At 37.5% G+C, this 23,072-nt stretch overlaps 1 protein-coding gene across 1 annotated transcript; it reads left to right on the top strand.

Annotated features, from left to right (window-relative positions):
* Nucleotides 1-15,480: 15,480 nt before the first annotated feature.
* On the top strand, nt 15,481-16,075 carry LOC101437107 (stathmin). The gene has a single exon (XM_058293620.2). The coding sequence runs from the start codon at nt 15,570-15,572 to the stop codon at nt 16,017-16,019; it is 450 nt and encodes a 149-aa protein (XP_058149603.1). The 5' UTR covers nt 15,481-15,569; the 3' UTR covers nt 16,020-16,075.
* Nucleotides 16,076-23,072: the final 6,997 nt, after the last annotated feature.

Below are 23,072 nucleotides of genomic sequence, written 5' to 3'. Positions count from 1 at the left end.
ATTGCTTTATAAGTTTACACCTTCTGTCATAAAAAATATATTTAAAAAATAACAATAGTGTGAGTTGGGGGAAAAATACACCAAATGTAAGATAAGGACTATGGTTAGGAGTAAGATTTTGACAATATTCTTTCATAATTTGTAACAAACATTTCACGACAATGCAAGGTGTTGGAGGAGGGTTGATGTATGGGACCCCTGTATGATGTTATGCATGTTTGCTTTGTAAGTTCACAACTTTTACTATACACTTAATTGTTTATGTATGCTTATATATAAATGATATAAAGATAATAATAATAGGGAGGGTTGGGGGAAAATACTTTGGTTAGTAATACTTTAACAATGCTCTTTAATCATTAGTTTAAAAGGTTTAACAATAATGTAAGGTGTTGGTGATAGGGTGAGTTATGAGAGTTCTGTATGATGTTATATATGTTTCTTTTGTAAGTTCACAACTATTACTATACACTTATTGTTTATATATGTTTGTGTGTGGGTTATATATTTCAATAAATTATTTTTTTAAAACTTGCCACTGAATGTTTATAATGAACGTTATAATTCCTTAAAACTGATATTTTAGAGGCAATCAGAATTTCTATAAGGAACTTTAGAGATTATCTAATCCAATACAACAACCCCACATTTTACATATGAAAAAGTGACACCAAAAAAAGTTAATGGAGTTAATTAGTGGTAGAGCTAGAACGAGACCCAGGTTTCCTGGTTTCCTGAAGCAGCTTTCCTTTCCTCATACTCAAACATGCACTTTTTTAAAAGATTTATTTATGTACTTTTTTTTTTTTTTTAATTTATACCCTCCTCCCCGAGCTGATTCTCTCATCTGTCGGCTCATTATTTTACTCGCCTTCTCCAAGAGGCACCAGAAACGGACTTCGGGACCTCCCAAATGGAAGGCAAGGGCCCAATGCTGGCTTGTGGCATCTGCTCAATTAGGTGCCTGCTGATTGCAGCAGGTTCAGCACCTAGCTAGTTGGGGCAGTGCAGTGTCTAGCTCATTGTGGCAGGTGTGACATCTGCTCATCTTCTTTAGGAGGCACCAGGACCCAAATCTGGGACCTCCCATGTGGTAGACAGGCACCCAGCTTGGTTGAGGCACATCCACTTCCCGTTCTTTTTATCTTTTATAAATTAAAATATTAGAGGTTACAAGAGTATTGTAGTACATTCTGCTATTTGGTATCTCAAAATTCTGGTATTTTTGTTAGCTTGATACAATTATTTAAATATTTTTAAATCTGTATAATTTTGAGATCAAAGATTCATTGTAAATTCAAAAATTAACTCAACAAATTCATACTTACATAAATATAAGTAATCACATTTTTGTATTATACTTCTCTTGCAAGAGTAATTCTTATTCTAGAACAAAGACCTTCTGAATCAGTGAAATAAAACATGCCAGAACTGTAATTTATACCATAAATTCAGCATAGTATTATATATTCATACAAGATAAATTCAAAGAAGAGGAAAACTATATCTTACTATCAACTCCACGATGAAATACCAGAACCTTTTATTTTTAAAATTTGCATGTTTTTAAGGGAGACTTTTAATTTTTCATTTGGCACAAAATGTCTTCATATCAATGTGTTTAAATTATGTTCAAAATAATATCTTCTTTTTATTAACTTATCTGCTAATAATTTATATTGAATCATAATTTTAATGTTTACATTTTATAAATTTATTTTACATAGTTTGTAATATTTATAAACTTTTATTTGAAATGTAGAAAATCTTTAATTTTAGTGATTTTTAAATTTTTTAATTAAAATATAATTTATGTATTTAATTTTTATAAAGTAACAAATTTAATTAATTGTGATACATTGGTATTATAATATTTAATTGGTTAATTCTGATATATTGGTATAATATAAATATAAAAACAACAAACATCACATCTGTCTTCTTAAAACACTCAGTCCTCATATATTGGGCACATTCTTCAGCATGACAGAATTCCAATAGCAAATGATGAAATTAGAGTAAGATAAATGAAATCAAGAAATACAATCTATAAATTTATTGAACATTCACTTCAGTCCATGACTGAAGAACTGGCACTAGCCTTTCAAGTATAAACAATTACAAAACTGGACAAAATATATGAATGATTTCAGACCTTGGACAACAGGCAAGAAGATGGTCTCGGAAAGACTGTGATGGCTAAAACACAGAGCTGTGATCCCTGAAAGAAGGAAAACAAATGAGGTGAGCACCACAATTGTCCTGCCTTTCTGTTGGGAGACACTTTCCAGAGTGCAGCAGTCAGACTTGCTGAACTGAGGAAAGAGAGGTTAGAGTTCAAAGCCACTAAGTCTCCTAAAGTTTGCAGGGCAAGATCTCAGAGAAAAGGAAGCTGACGAGAGATGGAACTCCAGAAATCTGTGTAGGATCCCTTGACTTTTGGGTCCAATAATAAGATGTGCATGTGCAGCATGATACTTCTCAAGAAAAGAAAAAGAAAAGAGCAACTACTAGGGAAAGAATAATTACTGGGAACTGGGAACCGAACAAATACTGGAGTTTACACAGAGCTGGGAGACGTTCTAGTTCTGATCAGTCAAAGAGGAGAGACTTCACTGAACATCCCAAGCTTTTAATAGGGACTCCAATTAAAAGCTTACCTTTGGGGAAGCGGACTTGGCCCAGTGGTTAGGGCGTCTGTCTACCACATGGAAGGTCCGCGGTTCAAACCCGGGGCCTCCTTGACCCGTGTGGAGCTGGCCCATGCGCAGTCCTGATGCATGCAAGGAGTGCCCTGCCACTCAGGGGTGCCCCCTGCATAGGGGAGCCCCACGCGCAAGGAGTGCCTTCTGTAAGGAGAGCCACCCAGGGTGAAAGAAAGTGCAGCCTGCCCAGGAATGGTGCCGCACACATGGAGAGCTGACACAACAAGATGACATAACAAAAAGAAACACAGATTCCCGTACTGCTGACAACAACAGAAGCAGACAAGAACACGCAGCAAATGGACACAGAGAGCAGACAACAGGGGCGGGGGCTGGGGGGAAGGGGAGAGAAATAAATAAATAAATAAATCCTTAAAAAAAAAAAAGCTTACCTTTGAAGTAGAGCTAATCTAGCCCTAAAATTTAAAAAAAAAAAAATTCTAGAACTTTTAAAAAATTAAATTCAAGCCTTGAAAAGATCAAGCTGACCCATGTGTAAATTAACTGTTTGCTGGAACAAGATTTAAAACTTTATTAAAGAAGGCAACAAAATCCAGACACTCAATGATACAGCATTCAAAATGTCCAGCCTACAATTTTAAAAGTTATTAGACATGCTAAGAAACAGAAAGTTGTAACCCCTTATCAGATGAAAAAAAATCAGCCAATAGAAATAGATCCAGAAATGACAGTAGTAATGAAATTAGTAGACAAAGAATTTTAAATAGTGATTACAAACACAGAATAGAAACCAATACGGAATACTAATAGAGTAATGAAAACTACAAAGAACAACCAAATAGAAAATCTAGAACTGAAAAATTCAGGCTCCAAAATGAAAAATTCACAGGGTAGCTTAAGAGTACATCATACAATAGAAAAGAAAAGGTCAATTAATTTGAAAACAGGCAACAGAAACTATCCAAACTGAAACACAATGAGAACAAAGGCTAACAAAAATGACTAGAACCTCAGTGACCTTATGTATTTATAATTGGAGGGCCAGAGGGGGAGAAGAGTGCAATTAGGCCAGGAAAAATATTTTAATAAATACATTGAAAATCCTGAAAACTGTTTGTAGAATGAATGAATGAATGAATGAATGAAAGCCCACCCCAATAATGATTTCTAAATGGTTTCCTACAAATGTTCCTACAGAACAATAACTATTTGTTGAAAGAATTAATGAATCTCTCTATGGCCCACTGTTTCACCTGTAAAATGAGCTAGTTGCTACCCTGCTTACCATACAGACCTTTAAATACATATATATAAAACAAAGCATTTGAGATTCAAGTTTAAAATGCAATAGGTATTAGTTTGGGTACGCTAAATAAACTACTGAATCAGATAGACCCTAACACATAGTAGCTTAAATAAAACAAAAGTTTATGTCTTATTTATATAATAGTTCAGAACAGGTGTTCAGGTCAGTAAGCAGCTTTTCCTCATGTGGTGACTGAGGAACTCAGGTTCCTTCTATCCTGTTGCTTCCGCAAGGTCTTGTAATCTGCAGTTGGCTTACAGTAAAAGAGAAAATCATGTGGAGTATATCATATTCTTATTCCCTAAGAAAAACTCAGTACAGAAGGGGCATGCATCACTCAAATAGAAGTGATCAGGTGACTACAATCCCATTTCTACTGAAGAAAGAAATAATGAACTTTGCAGGCAGCCAGCAAAACTGCTATCATCATCCAAATGCAAGGTCTTCTTATTGTTTTAGCGTCGCTGTGTTTTTCTAACATATGGTCATTAGAAAAAATAATACTCTGAGTTGAAATTAGGTCATAACTTAATGGCAATAAAAACCTGCTCTTAGCATTTCCTATTGAGAGGCAATAGCGTCTCAATTTGTTCCACAATAATTTAGTCATGGAAGTTGAATTTTTTCCACACTTTCTGTTTTCCAAAGTTTGAAAAAAGAAACAAAAAAAGTGTAAACATTGAATAAAACATACCTGAGGAACTATTTACTCACAAGGAATTTACATAATCAGTTCCGATGTCAGTTTGAAAGTCATGAGAATTAGAAGCTGGTTGACTCTTCCAATATCAGTTCTTTCTTATCTCTGTGATGGATAACATTAATTTGCCCCTCTAGGTCTACTCTCCACATCTATCTGTGCCCTAAGAGGCTAGCTGTTGACTGAATTTTACCAAGCAAAGATGGAGTTGCCATGGGGCTGACTATATCACCCACCCAAAGGTCACAACTCTTATCAGGAGGTCCTATCCATGCAGCTCTCTCTCAAGTGCTGGTAACCTCTTCTTCCCCTTGCCTCTTTAGAACCAGCAGTGATGTTTCCTTGTCATTAGCCAGCTACAGGGTACTTGTTTTAGTCTCCTTGGCTCCTCAAGTAAATACCACGCAATGGGGTGGCTTAGACAATGGGAATTAATTAGCTCATGGTTTTGAACCTAGAGAAAAGTCCAAATCAAGGTATCATCAAGGTGATGTTTTCTTCCCAAAAAATGGCACTCTGGGACTGGCTGCCAGTAATCCTTGGTCCTGGACTCCTCTGTCACATGACAATGCACATAGTGGGCTCTCCTGCTTCTGTCTTCATCCAGGTTCCACTGACCTTCAGCTTCTTGCTTCCTGTGACTTTCTCTGCTTATAAATGTCTCCAGTAATAGGATTAAGACACAACCTGATTGGGTTTGGCCACACCTTAACTGAAGTAACCTCCTCAAAAAGTTCTCCTTAGGGAGAAGATGTGGCTCAAGCAGTTGAGTGCCTACCTCCCACATGAGGGGTCCTGGGTTTGGTTCCCAGTGCCTCCTAAAGAAAACAAACAAAGAGCAAAACAACAAGCAGAGAACTAGCAAAACCAAATGAGCAAGGGAAGCGGCTGTGGCTCAATCAATTGCACCCCCATCTACCATATGGGAAGCCCTGGGTTTGAGTCCCCAGGCCTCCTTGTGAGGGCAAGCTGGCCTACAACTGCAGAGAGCTGACGGCCCGTGCCCATGGAGAGCTGACACTGTAAGATGACGCAACAAAGGGAGACAAGCAGACACAGAAGAACACACAGCAAATGGACACAGAGAACAGACAGCAAAAGAAGCCGCAAGGGAGGGGAAATAAATAAATAAAAATAAATCTTAAAAATAAATGAGCAAGGAGCAGGAGTGGCTCGAGCAGTTGAGCACAGGCTTCCCACACGTGAGGTCCTGGGTTCAATTCCCATTCCCAATACCTTGGAAGGAAAAAAAAAAGTCCAACTTACAATGGGTTCACACCCACAAGAATGGATCAAGTTTGAGAACATGTTCTGGTGCACAAACCGCTCCAAGCCACTACAGTACTGTAAAATCTCTTGTAATTTATCTGAATTGTACCCACGTTTTGTAAATCATTTCTTTATTAAAGTCTCCTCAAATTACCTATCTGTTTTCCTGCCTGGACCCTGATTTATCAAAATCTCTCCACGGAATCCTAATTCTAATGTTAAAATATACAGTAGAAAATTTCACAAAGAAAATAAAATTCTGGAGGAACAAATATGGCTCAAGTGATTGAGCGCCTGCTTCCCACATGGGAGGTCCTGGGTTTGGTCCCCAGTGCCTCCTAAAAACAGAAGAAAACAAACAAACAAATGAAAAACCAACTTGGGAGCTGATGTGGCTCAATGACTGAGTACTGGCTTCCCACATTTGAGGTCCCAGTTCAATCCCCGGCACTTCAAAAAAAAAAAAAATTCTGGAAACACTGGATGAAACAAACAAACAATAGATTGGATGCTGTATTTCCCAGAACTTTTTATCTTTTAAAGATTTTTTTCTCTTTCCTTCCCCTGCCCCAGTTGTCTATTCTCTGTGTCCATTCGTTGTGTGTTCTTCTGTGTTCGCTTCTATTCTTATCAGCGGCATTGGGAGTCTGTGTCTCTTTTTGTTGTGTCATCTTGCTGTGTCAGCTCTCCGTGTGTGCGACACCACTCCCAGGCAGGCTGCACTTTCTTTCACGGTGGGCGGCTCTCCTTATGGGTTGCACTCCTTGCGCGTGGGGCTCCCATACGCGGGGGACACCCCTGCATGGCAGGGCACTCCTTGTGCGCATCAGCACTGCGCATGGGCCAGCTCCACACGGGTCAAGGAGGTCCTGGGTTTGAACCATGTGGTAGGCGGATGCTCTTTCCATTTAGCCAAGTTCACTTCTCCTCCCAGAACTTTTTGATGACAAAAATTCCACCCTAGGGAAACTAGTGTTCTACAGAATACCCTTAAGTTAATTTTAATCTATACCAATAGAAAGAAGAGAAGAAACACATAAATAACACTATAATAATTTCCAAGAATGTCTAAACTGTTTATTTAAATTTGGCTTTTAAAATATGGTCAATCACTCACTTGATGCTGGCATGGAAGCTACAGAATTCTTGGAAATCATTTCATTTCATGAGTTGTACATATGATACCTTGACACAGAAAATACTCATTTTCATACTGAGGGTTTTAGAAATATTGAACATGGAAAGACCCTGAAAGATGACCTTTCCCAACCTCAGGGCTTGAGCCATCGCCAATACTTGAGCCACATTAAAAAAATCTATAATCTAGTTTTTAAAATTTTTTAACCTGCAAGCAGATCGTGCTGCCCTTTTCATTCTTTCTGCTACCCACTTATATCCTTGATAGCACCTCCCATGCTGAAGAGTAAGGTTCAGTCTACTGTCTCTCCAAGCACAGGGAAGCACTGTGAGGGAAGAAAATCTTATTGTTTTTACAGCTTTTCACTTTTTATACATGATACAGTAGATGCTTTAAAAATGTTTTTGGAACAAGTAGCTGAAAAAATAAATAATTCCCTGATAATCTATTTCACTATCAGTCCTGTCAGGATGCTCTTCCTAATAGCAACTTATATACCATCTTTATTTTTTTCTTTGAGGTGCCAGGGCTGAGGATTAAACCAGGACCTTCGTATGTGGGAAGCCGGTGCTCAACCACTGAGCCACATTGGCTCCCCTGAGTTGTTTTCTTTTTTTCATTTGTTTGCTTTTGTCTGTTTTTAGGTGGCACCTTGGACTGAACCCGGAACCTCCCACGTGGGAAGCAGGCACTCAACCGTTTGAGCCACATCCACCCGCCACCATCTTATATATAGAAAAATCCCTATAGGATCCTAGAAGGATCACTCCTGGAAGAAGTGCATTCAAACAAAGTTTTCTCAGTCTTTTTTCCATTGTATTTCTTTTTACTCTTAGAGAAGAAAACTGTACAACTGTCCTGACAGATGGATTTCAATGTCACATAACACTTTACAGTTAGGAAAATTCCTCTTTCCAAATACAAGAGCTACATGCAAATATCTACCTGGGCTGGGGAAGTAAAGGAAAAGAGTGAAGAAAGGAGGTACCTGGAATGAGGAAAACTACCAGAGGAAGAATTGCAATGACACCAGCCTTAGAGCCCCTGAGCTAGGAAGTGGTGGGCTCATGGTGACTGGACAGGGCTTGCCTCAACCTGAGGCAGCTGCTACCCTATTGTTGACTGGCCAGAAGGAGAATCCAGTATTGTTAGGTTATAAACTTTCAAGAGACCTGAAAACCTGGATTTTATGCCAAATATCCCACTTTACAAATGTTGGAAACCAATTCCATTATTTTTTCTGTAGCTCAAACAAAGTATATCCGGGGTGGTTGTGGCCTGTGGAGTGCCAGTTTATAGCCTCTGCCCTAGAATTTAAGTCCCGACCCACCACACTACTCTGAGCCCATCACTTACATTCAGCCAGTATGTCTTTTAATATCATGTACTTTTTCTTCCTAACACATCCGACTGGTTCATACCCTTAAATGTCTAATTTTTTTCAGGCATATTTACCCATCAGTTTCTATTCTATATTAGTGGTCTATTTTTTCCTCCTAGCAACAATTAACTTCACTTTTCAATAATAACAACAATTATTCTGACCACATCTTGCACTCCTTCAATTACTAAGTTCATGTTGGATTCTAATAACATCCCTCCAGGTACTTTCCAACCACACTCAGCTTGTGCTGTTCTCTCCATTATATCATTTCAAACATTATTGGAAATATCAAGGATCATAGCTTAAAAATAAGATCTCTCAACACCACTTTCACGTTCCTCTCAGATGGACATGACATAAGTAATAAGTTCTTAAATTACTTCCAGGCAATTTAAGGATACATTTTTTCCAGGATGTCATTTTCCAAAGACTGGTAAATACTAGTTTTGGAAGAATTACTGAACTACTGTGGGGGAAAACAACAGTACTCTTTAAACATGCCAAGAAATGTTAACATGTTTGCTGAGTTTAAAAGCATATTTAAAAGAAACCCTTTCAAAACAAATTCATTGATTTATTCATTCAACAAAGTTTTATTGAGAACCTACTAAGCACTAATCACTATTACAGACTCTGGAGATATATTAATGAACAAAATAGACTAAAATTCTCACTCCCAATGAGTTCATATTACAAAACAATGTATGTCTATTAATTACAGCTAGGTAAATTTAAGTAATCTCATGATCAAACCAGAACAAATACATAAAAATTTAAATATTAGGTGAGCATGTTAAGGAAGTTACAGGTGATTTATTTCTTTGTTCAATATAAAATTCTTGAGTTCATAATGAAATCAAATAAAAATAAAAAGCAAACAGCTCATTGGCCCCTTATAAATATTGCTAGGGAACCAACTCATTATACTGAAGATTCAGAACAATAGAAATAATCCGAACTGTCCAAGAAAAACAAGAGTGTATAACTACCGCATTAATAAAGGGGAAAAATCAAATATTTATCCTTTCTGTGGAAACTGCACCCAAGGGTAAATAAAGGAAATTGACTAGGAAATTCTTGTTTAAAAAAGAATTCCCACTAATATGTGAAGAAGTAATGATAGAATTTTACCATTACCATTTTGCAAACCATAATGAAATAGCACTTCTAAAGCAATAGTCATTAATTGATATTAAAACTTCCAGAATGAAGAGATTTTACAGGATACATGACATATTTTCTTTAACAAATAAAAATGTCAAAATTATGGGGGATAGGTAAAAATTATAGATCAAAAGGAACTTAAGAAATAAATCTACCAACTCTAATGCATTGAACTTTGAATGAACCTTTATCTGTTAGACTTTACAGAGTAAAGCATTTATGAGTGAAATAATATGATGTTTGGTATTTGTTTTAACATAATCCAGCCAAGAAACATGTGGGAGGAAAACAAAATTGGCAAAATGTTGGGTACAATGGAGTTTGCTATTCTGTTCTGATTTTGTCTAAGCTTCAAATTTTTCATAATCAAGTGTTTTTGTGTCCTAGACATTTCATGTGCATACATAAGCATACATACATATGAGATAATAAAATGGGAGACAGATATTTTTATTCTGCAACTTGCTTCTTTCATTTAACAATAAAATGATGAATGCAATGCCATCCTCAGTCTTTTTAATGGCCATACAGTATTTCAGTGTATGGATTTACCAAATTCACTTAACCAATCAGCTACAAATAGACATTTAGGCTCTTTCCAGTTTTTTGCTATTATTAGTACTGTTTGAAAAAGTTGTCCACAGTCATTGTCTACATGTCCTCACCCCCCTCAATTTACTTTTTTCTTTGTTACCTTGTAACAAAGATAAGTACTATTTTTTAAAAATAGTACAATTATTTTAAAAGTGCTATCATCAATTATAACAAATGTTCCACACCCATGAAAGGTATTGGTTGCAGGGCAGTTTATGGGAATCCTTTATTTTATGCATGATTGTTCTGTAAACCCACAGCTTCTATAATTTAAAAATAAAATTAAAGAGGCATTTGACTCAATGTAAAAAAAATCAAAAACTTTCCATTCAACAGAATTGTGACAGAATAAATAAATCTTAAAGTAAAAACGTCCCTTATAACTGAATACTTGCAACTGGAACTTAAATGACCAAGAAGTTTGAACCATTGTATTATTTAGACTCTTAGGGCTTACCAAATATATTACTTTTAAATTTTCTAAAAATTTTCAACTATTTTAATTCCCTCTTTTTACATATAGTTCTCTGGGATAATTTCTTTTACTTTTTTTAATATACTTTTTTTATTTTTTTTAAGATTCTTAAATTACATAAATGTTACATTAAAAATATAGTGGACTCCCATATGCCCCACTCCCTACCTCTCCCAAATTTTCCAACATTAACAACATCCTTCATTAATGTGGTACATTTGATACAATTGATTAACACATTAGAGCATTGCCACTAAGCATGGATTATAGTTTGCATTGTAGTTCACACTCTCCCCTGCACAATTTTGTAAGTTAAGACAAGATATATAATGGTCTGTATTTGTCAATGAAATGCCATTCAGGACAATTCCCAAGTCCCCAAATTACCCCCATATTATACCTATTTTTCCCTCATCCTTCCCTTAGAACTTCCAGTGACCACTGCCTCCACATCAGTGATAAAAGTTCTTCCATTGCTAGAATCACAGTAAGTCTGTAGTAGAATAACCATAAGTCTGCTTTAGTCCATCATTCATCCCCCAATCCTGAGGTTCTGGGATGATGATGCCCACTCAAACTCTAATTGAGAGGGGCTTAGATCCCATGGGGCAGATGGATGTACCTATCTTGCTTGCAGTTGCAGACTCTCTCTGTTCCTTGGGATGGGCATTGTCCATCATCATCTCCTCGTTAGTTGTCCTTGGCAAGCCGAATGAACTGGATAGTAGGTGTTGCAACTCTGTTGAGATTCAGGAACCAAATCACACATGGACAGCCAAAAGATTTAAATCTCTTGGACATAAACCTATCTGCTCTGATACTAACTATAGGTTCAGATAGAAGGGGCAGAAGAGCCATGTGTAGGGAAACCACAAATGAGTCCAACTCTGTCACACTGGAGAGCATAAATTCCAAAGTAGGGCCCAAAGACAGGAAGCCAAACTCCTGAGCTGTCTGCCCTGCCTATGTGTCGGGTGTAACCAGAGCCCTCAGGAGCCCTGCTATTTGAGGCAATATTTGCTATGGCAATCAATGAGATCCTGCTGAGATGTGCATAAGCGTAACCTCTGGATGACCTCCCAATTCACTTTGAAGTCTCTTAGCCATATAAACCCATTTGTCTTTACCCTTTCCCCCTTTTGGTCAAGGTCTTTTTACAGTTGCATTGCTAGTTGGTGTTTGGTGCCAGGGAGGCTCATCCATGGAAGTCATGTCCCACACTGGGAGAAGGTAATACATTTATATACTGAGTTTGGCTTAGAGAGAGGCCACATTTGAGCAACAAGGAGGCCCTCAGGAGGTAACTCTTAGGTACCCTATAATGGTAGGCTAAGGTTCCATTTCAAAAGCAAAGGTTCATAAGTACAGTTATCAATATCAAGGGCCTGTCAATTGTCCATCCTGCTTCACTAGTCACTGCCCCTGTACTTGGGGAATTCTTGTTGTCCCTTTAGAGAATGTGGCAGAAATCCCCAGGACTGGAATTCAATATTCTTTCCTCAATTTGGCTTTTAATTTGGCTTTTACCACCTTCAATCCATTGAAATCTGTCTTGAGAAATTTACTAATGACCTTGTGTTGCCAAATCCAATGGTTATTTCCCTATCTTCACCTTACTTAGCCTCTCAGCAGCATTAAACACAGCTGATCCTTCTCTCTTTTTCTTGAAATAATTTCTTCTCTTTATTTCCATGATATAGCCCTACCCTGGGTTTTCTCCTTCTTCACTGGCTATTCCTCATAGTCCTTGCTGGTTGCTCCCTTTTTTTTTTCTTTTTTTTACCACTATGTGTTGAAGTCACCCTGAGTTTGATTCTATACTCATTTTTCTTCTCCATTGACAGTTTCTCCATATGTGATTTCATCCAGTCCCATCCTTTCAAATGCTGATGTTTCCCAAATTGAAATCTCCAGTCCTGATCTCTCCCCTAAACTATGGGCTCACAGAGCCAACTGCTTTCTTGACATAATCATTTGGCTATCCAGTAAGCATCACACATGTAAGTTGCCCAAAACAGAATTCTTGATTTCTTCTCCCAAACTATTCTTTCCCAAATCTTCACCATCCATTCATCCAACAATTTATGCTAATGACTTGCTTCTTCTTTCCTTCAATCCCACATCTAATCCATGAGTGAGTTCTATCTCCACAGCTTATCCCACATCTGTCAACCCTCTTCATCTGCAGTGATATCACCCAGATGAACTCCTCTCCATCACATACCTAAAATCCATTTACCTCTCAACATCAAAAGTCATAAGTTTAAAATGCATAGGATCTCAAAGGAATGAACTAGAGGATAAATGTGGCAATGTGAATTCGAATATTTACAATCATCTTCCCAAAACACCATATGACCAACAAAGAGTACAAATGAAACTACAAGATCACTATGAAAGAGAGAATGCATGAACTTCAAATTATCTCTAAGTAAAGAAATAAAAACTAAATTCCAACATAGCTCCTGCCACAGATTCAAGCCTGTGGGATAGAGAGCAGTGAGAGAGGGAGAGGATCCTGTAAGAAAAGAGAGGAGAATTGAGGACTTAAACCACAAACAATATTGCCTTCAGAAAGAAAAAGTCCAACATAGTGCCAAAATACTGAACACAGGCCCCAAACTTGGTAGTTCAACAATGTGGTAGAGGGAAGCAGATTTGGCCCAATGGATAGGGTGCCCACCTACCACATGGGAGGTCCAGGGTTCAAACCCAGGGTTCATGGTCCATGTGATGAGCTGGCCCAGTGCAATGCGGATGCGCACAAGGAGTGCCGTGCCACGCAGGGGTGTCTACCATGTAGGGGAGCCCCACGAGTAAGGAGCACACCCCATAAGGAGAATCGCCCAGTGCAAAAAAAGTGCAGCCTACCCAGGAATGGCGCCACACACACGGAGAGCTGACACAGCAAGATGACACAACAAAAAGAGACACAGATTCCAGGTGCTGCTGACAAGAATACAAGCGGATACAGAAGAACACACAGCGAATGGATACAGAAAGCAGACAATTGTGGGGGAGGGGCCAGGGAAGGGGAGAGAAATAAATTAAAAAATAAATTAAAAAAAAATGTAATAGAGGGGATGGACCTGAAAGAAAGCAGTATCAGAAGAGGTGGAAAAAGAAACATTACTCTAGGAGAGAAATATAAATAAAGAAGGTATAGCAGTTTGATATGATTATGAATTCCAAAAATAGATATTGGATTATGTCTGTAATCTGATCTGTACCTGGGCCTGACTGAGTTATGATTAGGGCTTTAATTGGGCCACGTCGTTAGGGCATTGAATCCCTGCCCCTTGGTGGGTGGGGATTCACAGATAAAAGGCATAGCAAAGGACAGAGTTGCAGGTTTCTGATGTTGGAGTTTTGATATTGGAGTTTGATGCTTAAGTCTTAAGCTGGAGCCCCAAGGAAAGAGACAGAGGTGTTCACCTGATAGTCTACACTGATCTTGTGGAGGAAACAGATGAGCTGAGCACAGAAGAACCCAGAAAGCCTGAACCCTCACAGATGTCAGCAGCCATCTTGCTTCAACATGTGGAAAGAGACTTTGGCGAGGGAAGTAATGTATGCTCTATGACCTAGTAAGCTCCTACCCCAAATAAATATCCTTTATAGAAACCAACCAGTTTCTGGTATTTTGTATCAGCAGCCCTTTGGCTGACTAATACAGAAAGGGTGGGGTTCCTTGGAGATGTGGCAGTGAAGGGAAAGAAGGAACTAAAAGGGGTAAGTTAGGGATCTGTAGAAATAAAAAAGAAAGAAACCACCAATTTCTTCCCACCTAAGACAACTGCCACTATCATCATCCAGTAGAAAAATTACATTTCACTGAAATAAGAAGAAAGCATGTTTGTTAACCATGAACCATGTCCAGAAAATGACTTTGAATGGAGAAAAAAAAAATCAAACAAACACCATACAAAGTTACTGTAGAAAACAAGAAAACAAACTGAAAATACTAATCAAAACACTCCAACTTATGAAAATTCTCAAAAAAAAAAAAAAAAAAACCACCAACACTAAGGGAATATACAACTGATTTAACTAATATTAAAAACTCTAGAATCATAACTCTAAATTCTAATAACAGAAATAAACTCAGGATGAACTATGCAAAGGAAGAAGTGCAATGAAAGTAGATTGAAATCAAGAGAAAAATCAAAGAAGACAAAACTGTCTCAGAAATGAATAATAAATTACAAGTTGCATAAGGGATGTAATAAGAAAAATAACCAAAAAATGAAAACAAGATAAAGAAAGAAGTAAAAATGATCAAAGGAGAGTAGAAAGTAGCTGACATGCAAGAAAGTTTACCATGTGAATAACTAGAAATCCTGACAAAGAAAAACAGTGGAACAGAACAAATACATAAAACATCCCAAGAAAACTTTTTGTAAATACAGAACATTTAAGCTACATATTAAAAGGGTCAAAAATTTACCTGGAATAGTGACCAAAAAAGTCACATGTGAGATAAATTCTAATAAAACTATTAAAATTTAAATGCCAAGAATATTCCTTATGGGCTCTCAATAAAACATCAAATTATATGAGTAAGAAAATTGGGCTAGCATCAGACTTCACTAGAGCAACATATAAAGCAAGGAGGCAGTATGTCAAATAAACTCAAGGAAAGAAATTACAAGCCAAGGATTTTATAGTCAGCCATTATGTCATTCAGGCATCAAGCATAGGAAAACAGTTTTGAACATACAAAACTCAATCAATGCTATTAGACCAAAAGAGAAAAAAATAGAGGTCTAAGAATTTGGTGGGGGAGTGTGGCCAGGCGGCCTGGACTGAGCAGGGCTTTCCTTACCAGTGGATTGTATAAATTACACTGCCAATCTCTTGTCTTCTATTCACCATGGCTTCTTCTGATATCCAGGTCAAAGAACTGGAGAAGCGTGCCTCAGGCCAGGCCTTTGAGCTGATACTCAGCCCTCGGTCAAAAGAATCTGTCCCAGAATTTCCCCTTTCCCCTCCAAAGAAGAAGGATCTTTCCCTGGAGGAAATTCAGAAGAAGTTAGAAGCTGCAGAAGAAAGACGCAAGTCCCATGAAGCTGAGGTCTTGAAGCAGCTTGCTGAGAAACGAGAGCATGAGAAAGAAGTGCTTCAGAAAGCAATAGAAGAGAACAACAACTTCAGTAAAATGGCGGAAGAGAAATTGACCCACAAAATGGAAGCCAACAAAGAGAACCGAGAGGCACAAATGGCTGCCAAACTGGAACGTTTGCGAGAAAAGGACAAGCACATTGAAGAAGTACGGAAGAACAAAGAATCCAAAGATCCTGCTGATGAGACTGAAGCTGACTAATTTGTTTTGAGAACTGACTTTCTCCCCCTCCCCTTCCTAAATATCCAAAGACTGTACTGGCCAGTGTCATTTTATTTTTTCCCTCCTGACAAATATTCTAGAAGCTGATGTAGGACTATATAGGTAGATCCAGACTGTATGATGTTGTTTTAGGGGCTAAAGGGGAGAAACTAAAAGTGTTTTACTCTTTTTCTAAAGTGTTGAGGTCTTTCTAATGTAGCTATTTTTCTTGTTGCATCTTTTCTACTTCAGTACACTTGGTGTACTGGGTTAATGGCTAGTACTGTATTGGCTCTGTGAAAATATGTTTGTGAAAAGAGTATGTAGTGGCTTCTCTCAAACTGTTAGATGCTGAATATCTGTTCACTTTTAAATCCCAATTCTGTCCCAATTTTACCAGATGCTACTGTACTTGAATGGTTAATAAAACTGCACAGTACTGTTAAAAAAAAAAAAAAAAAAAGAATTTGGTGGGGGAAAAAAAAGAAGTAAAACTATTTTTAGTTGCAAATGGCAACCAAAACCTTAATATGAAAATCTTAATCAATCAGTTATAAAAGTAGCTCAAACAATAAGGAGAATTTAACAAAGTAGTCTTTACAGTCTACAAAGTATGCAAAAATCAATGACTTTCATGTATACAAATTTCCAGTTAAAAGATATAATGGAAGAGAAAATCCTTTTTACAATTACAACCCAAAAAACTTTTTAAGAATATACTTAACCTGAAATGTTTGAAAACTGAATGAAGAAAATTAAAAGTACTCCTGGAAGATGTAAAATTAGAGTTAAACGAAGAGAATAGCATCCCTTGTTCTTGTTAGAATGTTTCAATATCATCAAGATATCAGTTCTTCCTATTTTGATTTATAAATTTAATGTGATCCCAATAAAAAATACCAACAAGTCCTTTTTTCTGGAACTAGACAAGTTGATGTCAAAATTCATATGAAAGATAAATGTGCAAAAAGAGCTAGGAAAATACTGGAAAGGAAGAGTTATAAGGAGGGACTAGCCTCCATAATTAAAACTAACCTTGAAAAACAGATATGGCTCAAGCAGTGGGGCTCCCATCTACCATATAGGTGGTCCAGGGTTCGATGCCCAGGGCCTCCTTGTGAGAACAAGTTGGTCCGTGCAGCAAGCTGGCCCATGTGGAGTGCCAGCCCACGAGGTAGTAACAGCCAATGCGGAGAGCTGGCACAGCAAGATGACAGAACAAGAGACACAGAGGAGAGAAAATAAGAAGACATAGCAGAACAGGGAGTTGAGGTGGCACAAGAGAGTAATCACCTCTTTCCCACTCCTGAAAGTCCCATGATCGGTTCTCAGAGCCTCCTAATGAGAATACAAGCAGACACAGGAGAACACACAGTGAATGGACTCAGAGCAGATAATTGGGGGGGGGGAGGGATAAATAAATATTTTTTAAAAAAACTAACCTCTATAATTAAAATGAATAGATCAAAGGGGTAGAATCAAACGTCATAAATAGACTCAAGTACATACAGAAGTCTGGTACTTCATAGGATGATTTATTAAGTCACTGAGGCAAGATGGATTTTTTAATACTTAAAATTGGGACAACTGGATATCTACTTTTCATTGCTTTTTTAATTCTTTCTTGGCTATCCACTTTTTTTTTCTTTTGTCTTTATTTTTTTAATATATGGCTATCCACTTTTAAAAAGATAAAATTAGATCCATTCCTGACACCGCACCTAAGAATAAACTCCAAAAGAATCAGAATTCTAAATTATAAAAACAGTAAAACTATACTAAAAGTACCAAAGGAAACATTGGTGAATTCCTGCAAATCTGAGTACAGGAAAAAACTTTCTAACTATGATTCAAAATCTAGGTGCAATAACAGAAAAATAAATAATTTTGACTGCATAAAAAACTTTTTTAACTTTTGCATGACAAAATATCATAGTCAAAAAGCAAATGAGAAATTGGGGAAATACTTGTAATATATCACAAATAAAAGGAAAGACTAATATACCTACAAATAACTTTAAATATCAAAGGAAAAGGTATGATATCAGTGAAAACCTCTGAGTAGCACCTCCAAGGCCTGTCCTTTCCCATAAATACTGAAAAGAATGGCAATAAGCAATCAGAATCAACCTTATTGGAACTCTTAAAGGTAGTCAAAGGCTTATAGAAATGACTCCACTCATTCTGGAGAAAGGCCACTGAAACAACGTAGGATATCTCTATGGCATGTTAACTTACTCTACCCCTACACTTCTTCCTGGCACGGTGATGATCTTAAAGATGGCAACCCACGTTTCCAGTGTGGTTACCTTCTTGTGGAGGAAGCAGTGAACCTTGTTCCCAAGGAATTGTTTGTTTGGACCTGACTAGAATTTTCCAGAACTACCACAAGGGGGCTTCCCATTGTTTTGTCTAACTCAGAACTCTATCAGGGCAGAACAACTATGTGGTCACCAAAACCAATGAAATCCAAATGAACGGATGCGGTTTCCTGGGGCAAAAATTAACAGTTGGGACAAGCAATAGACATGCTAAAAGCCTGGCAGGAGAAGTCAGGTGAGTGAGATTTGGGGAGGTGGAAATAAGGGTTTTGAAAAGTGACCACATATATGAGGAACCTAGAAAGCCATACACATGAACAGGATAGGAAGCATGTACAGAAAAGACCTGAGACAGCCATAACCTTTCACCTCTGGTTGATATTTAGTCTCAGTGCAAGCAGAAAGTGAAGGTTAAGGCATAGTTGTAAGAGTTCTAATAGAACACTGAAGGAGTGCCCCCAACACAAAATGTTGAAAGGTATTTCTTTTCTTCTTTTCTTTTCCTTTTTTTTTTCCTCTCTTCATTTTTGCACATTATAATAAATGATCAGTTTTCAACAAAAATTATGAGGCATTCAAATATACAAGGTAGTATGGCCCAATCACATGGGGAAAAAAAGAAACTAACAATGGACATACTAGACAACAATGACTTTAAGTCAACTGTCTTAAATATGCTCAAAGAGCTCAAGGAAACCATGGACAAAGAATTAAAACCAGGAAAAATATGTCTCAACAAAAAGAGAGAATATCAATAAAGAGACAAATTATTTTTAAAAAGAACAAAAACAATTGGAGCTGAGAGGTACAATAACTGAAAAATTCAGTAGGTGAGTTGAACTGCAGATTTGAGCAGATAGAATCAGTGAAGAACCAGTCAGAGAAGAAAGAAATCTAGTTTACCAATATATACATAATAGGAGTCCCAGAAGGAGGAAAGAAAGAAGCAGAAAGAATATCTGAAAAATTAATGGCCCAAAACACCCCAAATTTGATAAAATATATGAATCTATACATCCAAGCAGCTCAGAGCTCTCCAAGCAGGACAAACTCAAAGAGATCCACACCAACATACACTGTAATAAAAATGACAAAAGCAAAGATAGAATCTTGAGAGCAGCAAAAAAGAATTGACTCATACGTATATCTTCAATAAGATTAACAGCCAATTCTGTCACTTCTATTCAACATTACATTGTAAGTTCTAGCCAGAGCAATTTGACAAGAAAAAGAAGTAAAAGGCATCCAAATTGAAAGGAAGAATTAAAACTATCCTTATTCACAGATGACATGATATTATATGTAGGAAATTTTAAAGAATACACACACACATAACCATTAGAGCTAATAAATGAGTTTAGCAAAGTTACAGGATACAAAATCAACACACGAACATCAATTGTATTTCTATGAAATAGCAATGAACAATCTGAAAAGGAAAATAAGAAAATGATTTCATTTATGATAGCATCAAAAGGTATAAATACTTAGGAATAAATCTAACTAAAGAGATGCAAGACTTGTATACCAAAAACTAGAAAATATTGCTGAAAGAAATTAAAGAACTAAGTAAATGGAAAGTCATACTGTGTTTATGGATTTAAAAACTTAATATTGTTAAGATGGTAGTACTCTCCAAACAATCTATAATTTCAATGTAATCTTTTATTAAAATCACAAGTCCTCTTTTTGGAAATGGGAACGCTGACCCTAAAATTCACAGAATTGCCAGGGACCCCAAAAGTCAAAACAACCTAGAAAATTTAAAAAATCAAAATAGAAGGACTCACACTTCCCAATTTCAAAGCTTGCTACAAAGCTATAGTAATCAAAGCATTGTGGAACTGATATTAGGATAGATATGCAGGAATCTATCCTCACAAGAAGAATAAAACTATTATTATAGAATTATATTTCTAAAAAGGAACAGAATTGAAAGTCCAGAAATAAATCCATACATCTACTATTGATTTTTTTACAAGGGAACCAACGCCATTCAATGGGAAAAGAACACTGTCCAAACACTGTACGGAGACAACTAGATATCAATATGCAAAAGAATGAAGTTGCACCCTTACCTCACACCATAAACAAAAGTAAACTCAAAATAGATCAAAAACTTAAAAAGTTAAAACCATAAAATTCTTAGAAGAAAGCATAGAGGTAAATCTTCATGACCTTGGATTTTGTAATGGTTTCTTAAGTATGACATCAAAAGCATAAGCTTTGTCAAAATTAAAAATACTGTACATTGAAGGACACTATGCAGAGAGTGAAAAGATAACTCAAAGAATGGGAAAAATATTTGAAAATCATATAATTTAATAACAATCTACTATCCAGAATATATAAAGTACTCTTTTTTTTTTTTAAGATTTTATTTATTTCTCTCCCCTCCCCACCCCTCCTTTGTCTGCTCTCTTGTGTCCATTTGCTGTGCATTCTTCCGTGTCCGCTTGCATTCTCAGCAGCACCAGGAATCTGTGTCTCTTTTTCTTGCGTCATCTTGCTGCGTCAGCTCTCCTTGTGTGCAGCGCCACTCCTGGGCAGGCTGCACTTTTTTTGTGTGGGGCAGCTCTCCTTGTGGAGCACCCTCCTTGCACATGGAGCTCCCCTATGCAGGGTACACCCCTGCATGGCATGGCACTCCTTACACGAAGAAGCATTGTGCATGGACCAGCTCACCACATGGGCCAGGAGGCCCTGGGTTCAAACACTGAACCTCCTATATGGTAGGCAGACGCTCTATCAGTTGAGCCACATCCACTTCCCTATAAAGAACTCTTACAATTGAAGAACAAAAAGACAACCCAATTTTTTAAATGGATAAAGGACTTCAATAAACATTTTTCCAAAGAAGATATATTATAGCCAACACATACATGAAAAGATGCTCAATATTATTAGTTATTACATAAATAGAAATCTGATTCACAATGATATACCATTTCACATTCATAAGGAGAGCTATAATTTTTAAAATGGAAAATAACAAGTGTTGGCAAGAATGCATAGAAATTGGGACCCTCCTTCATTGCTAGTGGGAATGTAAAGTGTAGCCACTGTGAAAAAGAACTTGGTAGTTCCTCAATATGTTAAACATAAAATTGCCATATAAGCCACTCCATATAATACCACTCCTAAGTACATACCCAAAAGCATTGAAAACAGGTGTTCAAAAACAAATTTGTACACAAATACTCATAGCAGCTCTGTTCACAATACACAAAGATGGAAACACCCCAAGCATGCATCAACAAATGAACAGATAAACAAAATATGGCATATACATATTTTGTAGTTTGAGACTATATACACCAGAAAAGATCATGTCCTTAGAAGTGGTCCATTCCTGTGGGTGTGAACCTATTGTAGGTGGAACCATTTGATTAGATTTCAGGGTGGGTCTTAATCCTCCTACTGGAGTCCTTTATAAATGGATGAATATGGAGAGAGGGAGCCACAAACACATAGAGAACTCCCTCCACCCATCCACCCACCACTAGAAGCTGAAAGAGAAGGTCCCAGAAGCCAGAAACTGAAATCAATGGAAGTCAGGAAAGAGAAAGCCACAGGAGTAGAGAAAAAAGACCCAGGAGCTCAGAAGGACCCACTGAAGCTGAGAGAGAAAGCTACAAGAGAAGAAGCTGAAATTAATGGATCCAGGAGAGAGAAAGCCACAGAAGGAGCATCCAAAAGCTGAAAGCAATGGAGCTTGGAGGAGAAGGCAGAGAGCACCAGGCACCACCACTGTGCCCTGCCATGTGTCAGGAGTCCAAGATCACCATGTCTTCAGGGAGAGAACTTCACCTGATGCCTTCAATTGGACATTTTTCTCAGCCTCAGAACCGTAAGCTTGTAAGTTAATAAATTCCCATGGTAAAAACCAATACATTTCTGGTATATTGCCTTGTCAACCTTTAGCAAACAAAAACAATTATAATGGAATATTACTCAGCTATAAAAAGAAATAAAGTACTGACACATACTACAGCATAGATGAACCTTGAAAACAAGCTAAGTGAAAGATGCCAGACACAAAAGGCCACACACTGTAGGATTCTATTTAAATGAATATCCAAAATAGGCAAATCCTTGGAGGCAGGAAGCAGATTAGCAGTTGCCAGGGACTGGGGGGAGGTGAGAGTTGTGGTTACTGGGGACTGCTTAATGGGTTTCCATTTAGGATGATATATTAGTCAGCCAAAGGGGTGCTGATGTAAAGTACCAGAAATCTGTTGGTTTTTATAAAGGGTATTTATTTGGGGTAAAACCTTATCATTACAAGGTCCTAAAGAGTCCAACTCAAGGTAGGTTTCTCACCAAAATCAGTTGCTGATTTCTGCAAGGGCTTAGCCTTCCTCTCTCTCAGCTACAGGCTGGCATAGGGCTTGTCTCCCTTCCTGGGGCCGCAGGATCCCTGATTTCTCCTCTGGCATCTATGGAGCTCTCTCTTCCCATGTGTCTTCCTCTGTGTGTCTTCTTGAGTGAGTGCCCATTTATACCAACCCACCTAGGGGGCGGGGACTCAACCTGAGTTACACCCTAAAGACATGGTAGAATCAAACCCTAATCTTCATTTAATTTAATCAAAGACATCTCCGCTGAATCTAATACAATCAAAGAGGACCATGCCCAGAGGAACAGACCAGCTTACAAACATAATCTCTCTTTTTGGAATTCATAAATAATCTCACACTGCCAAAGATGATGAGAAAAGTTCTAGAACTAG

The sequence above is a fragment of the Dasypus novemcinctus genome, chromosome 3 (genome assembly GCF_030445035.2).
Source record: "Dasypus novemcinctus isolate mDasNov1 chromosome 3, mDasNov1.1.hap2, whole genome shotgun sequence".
In the NCBI taxonomy this organism is placed as follows: Eukaryota; Metazoa; Chordata; class Mammalia; order Cingulata; family Dasypodidae; genus Dasypus; species Dasypus novemcinctus.
The sequence above is the reverse complement of the archived record's forward strand: the minus strand, read 5'-3'. Positions and strand labels throughout refer to the sequence as shown.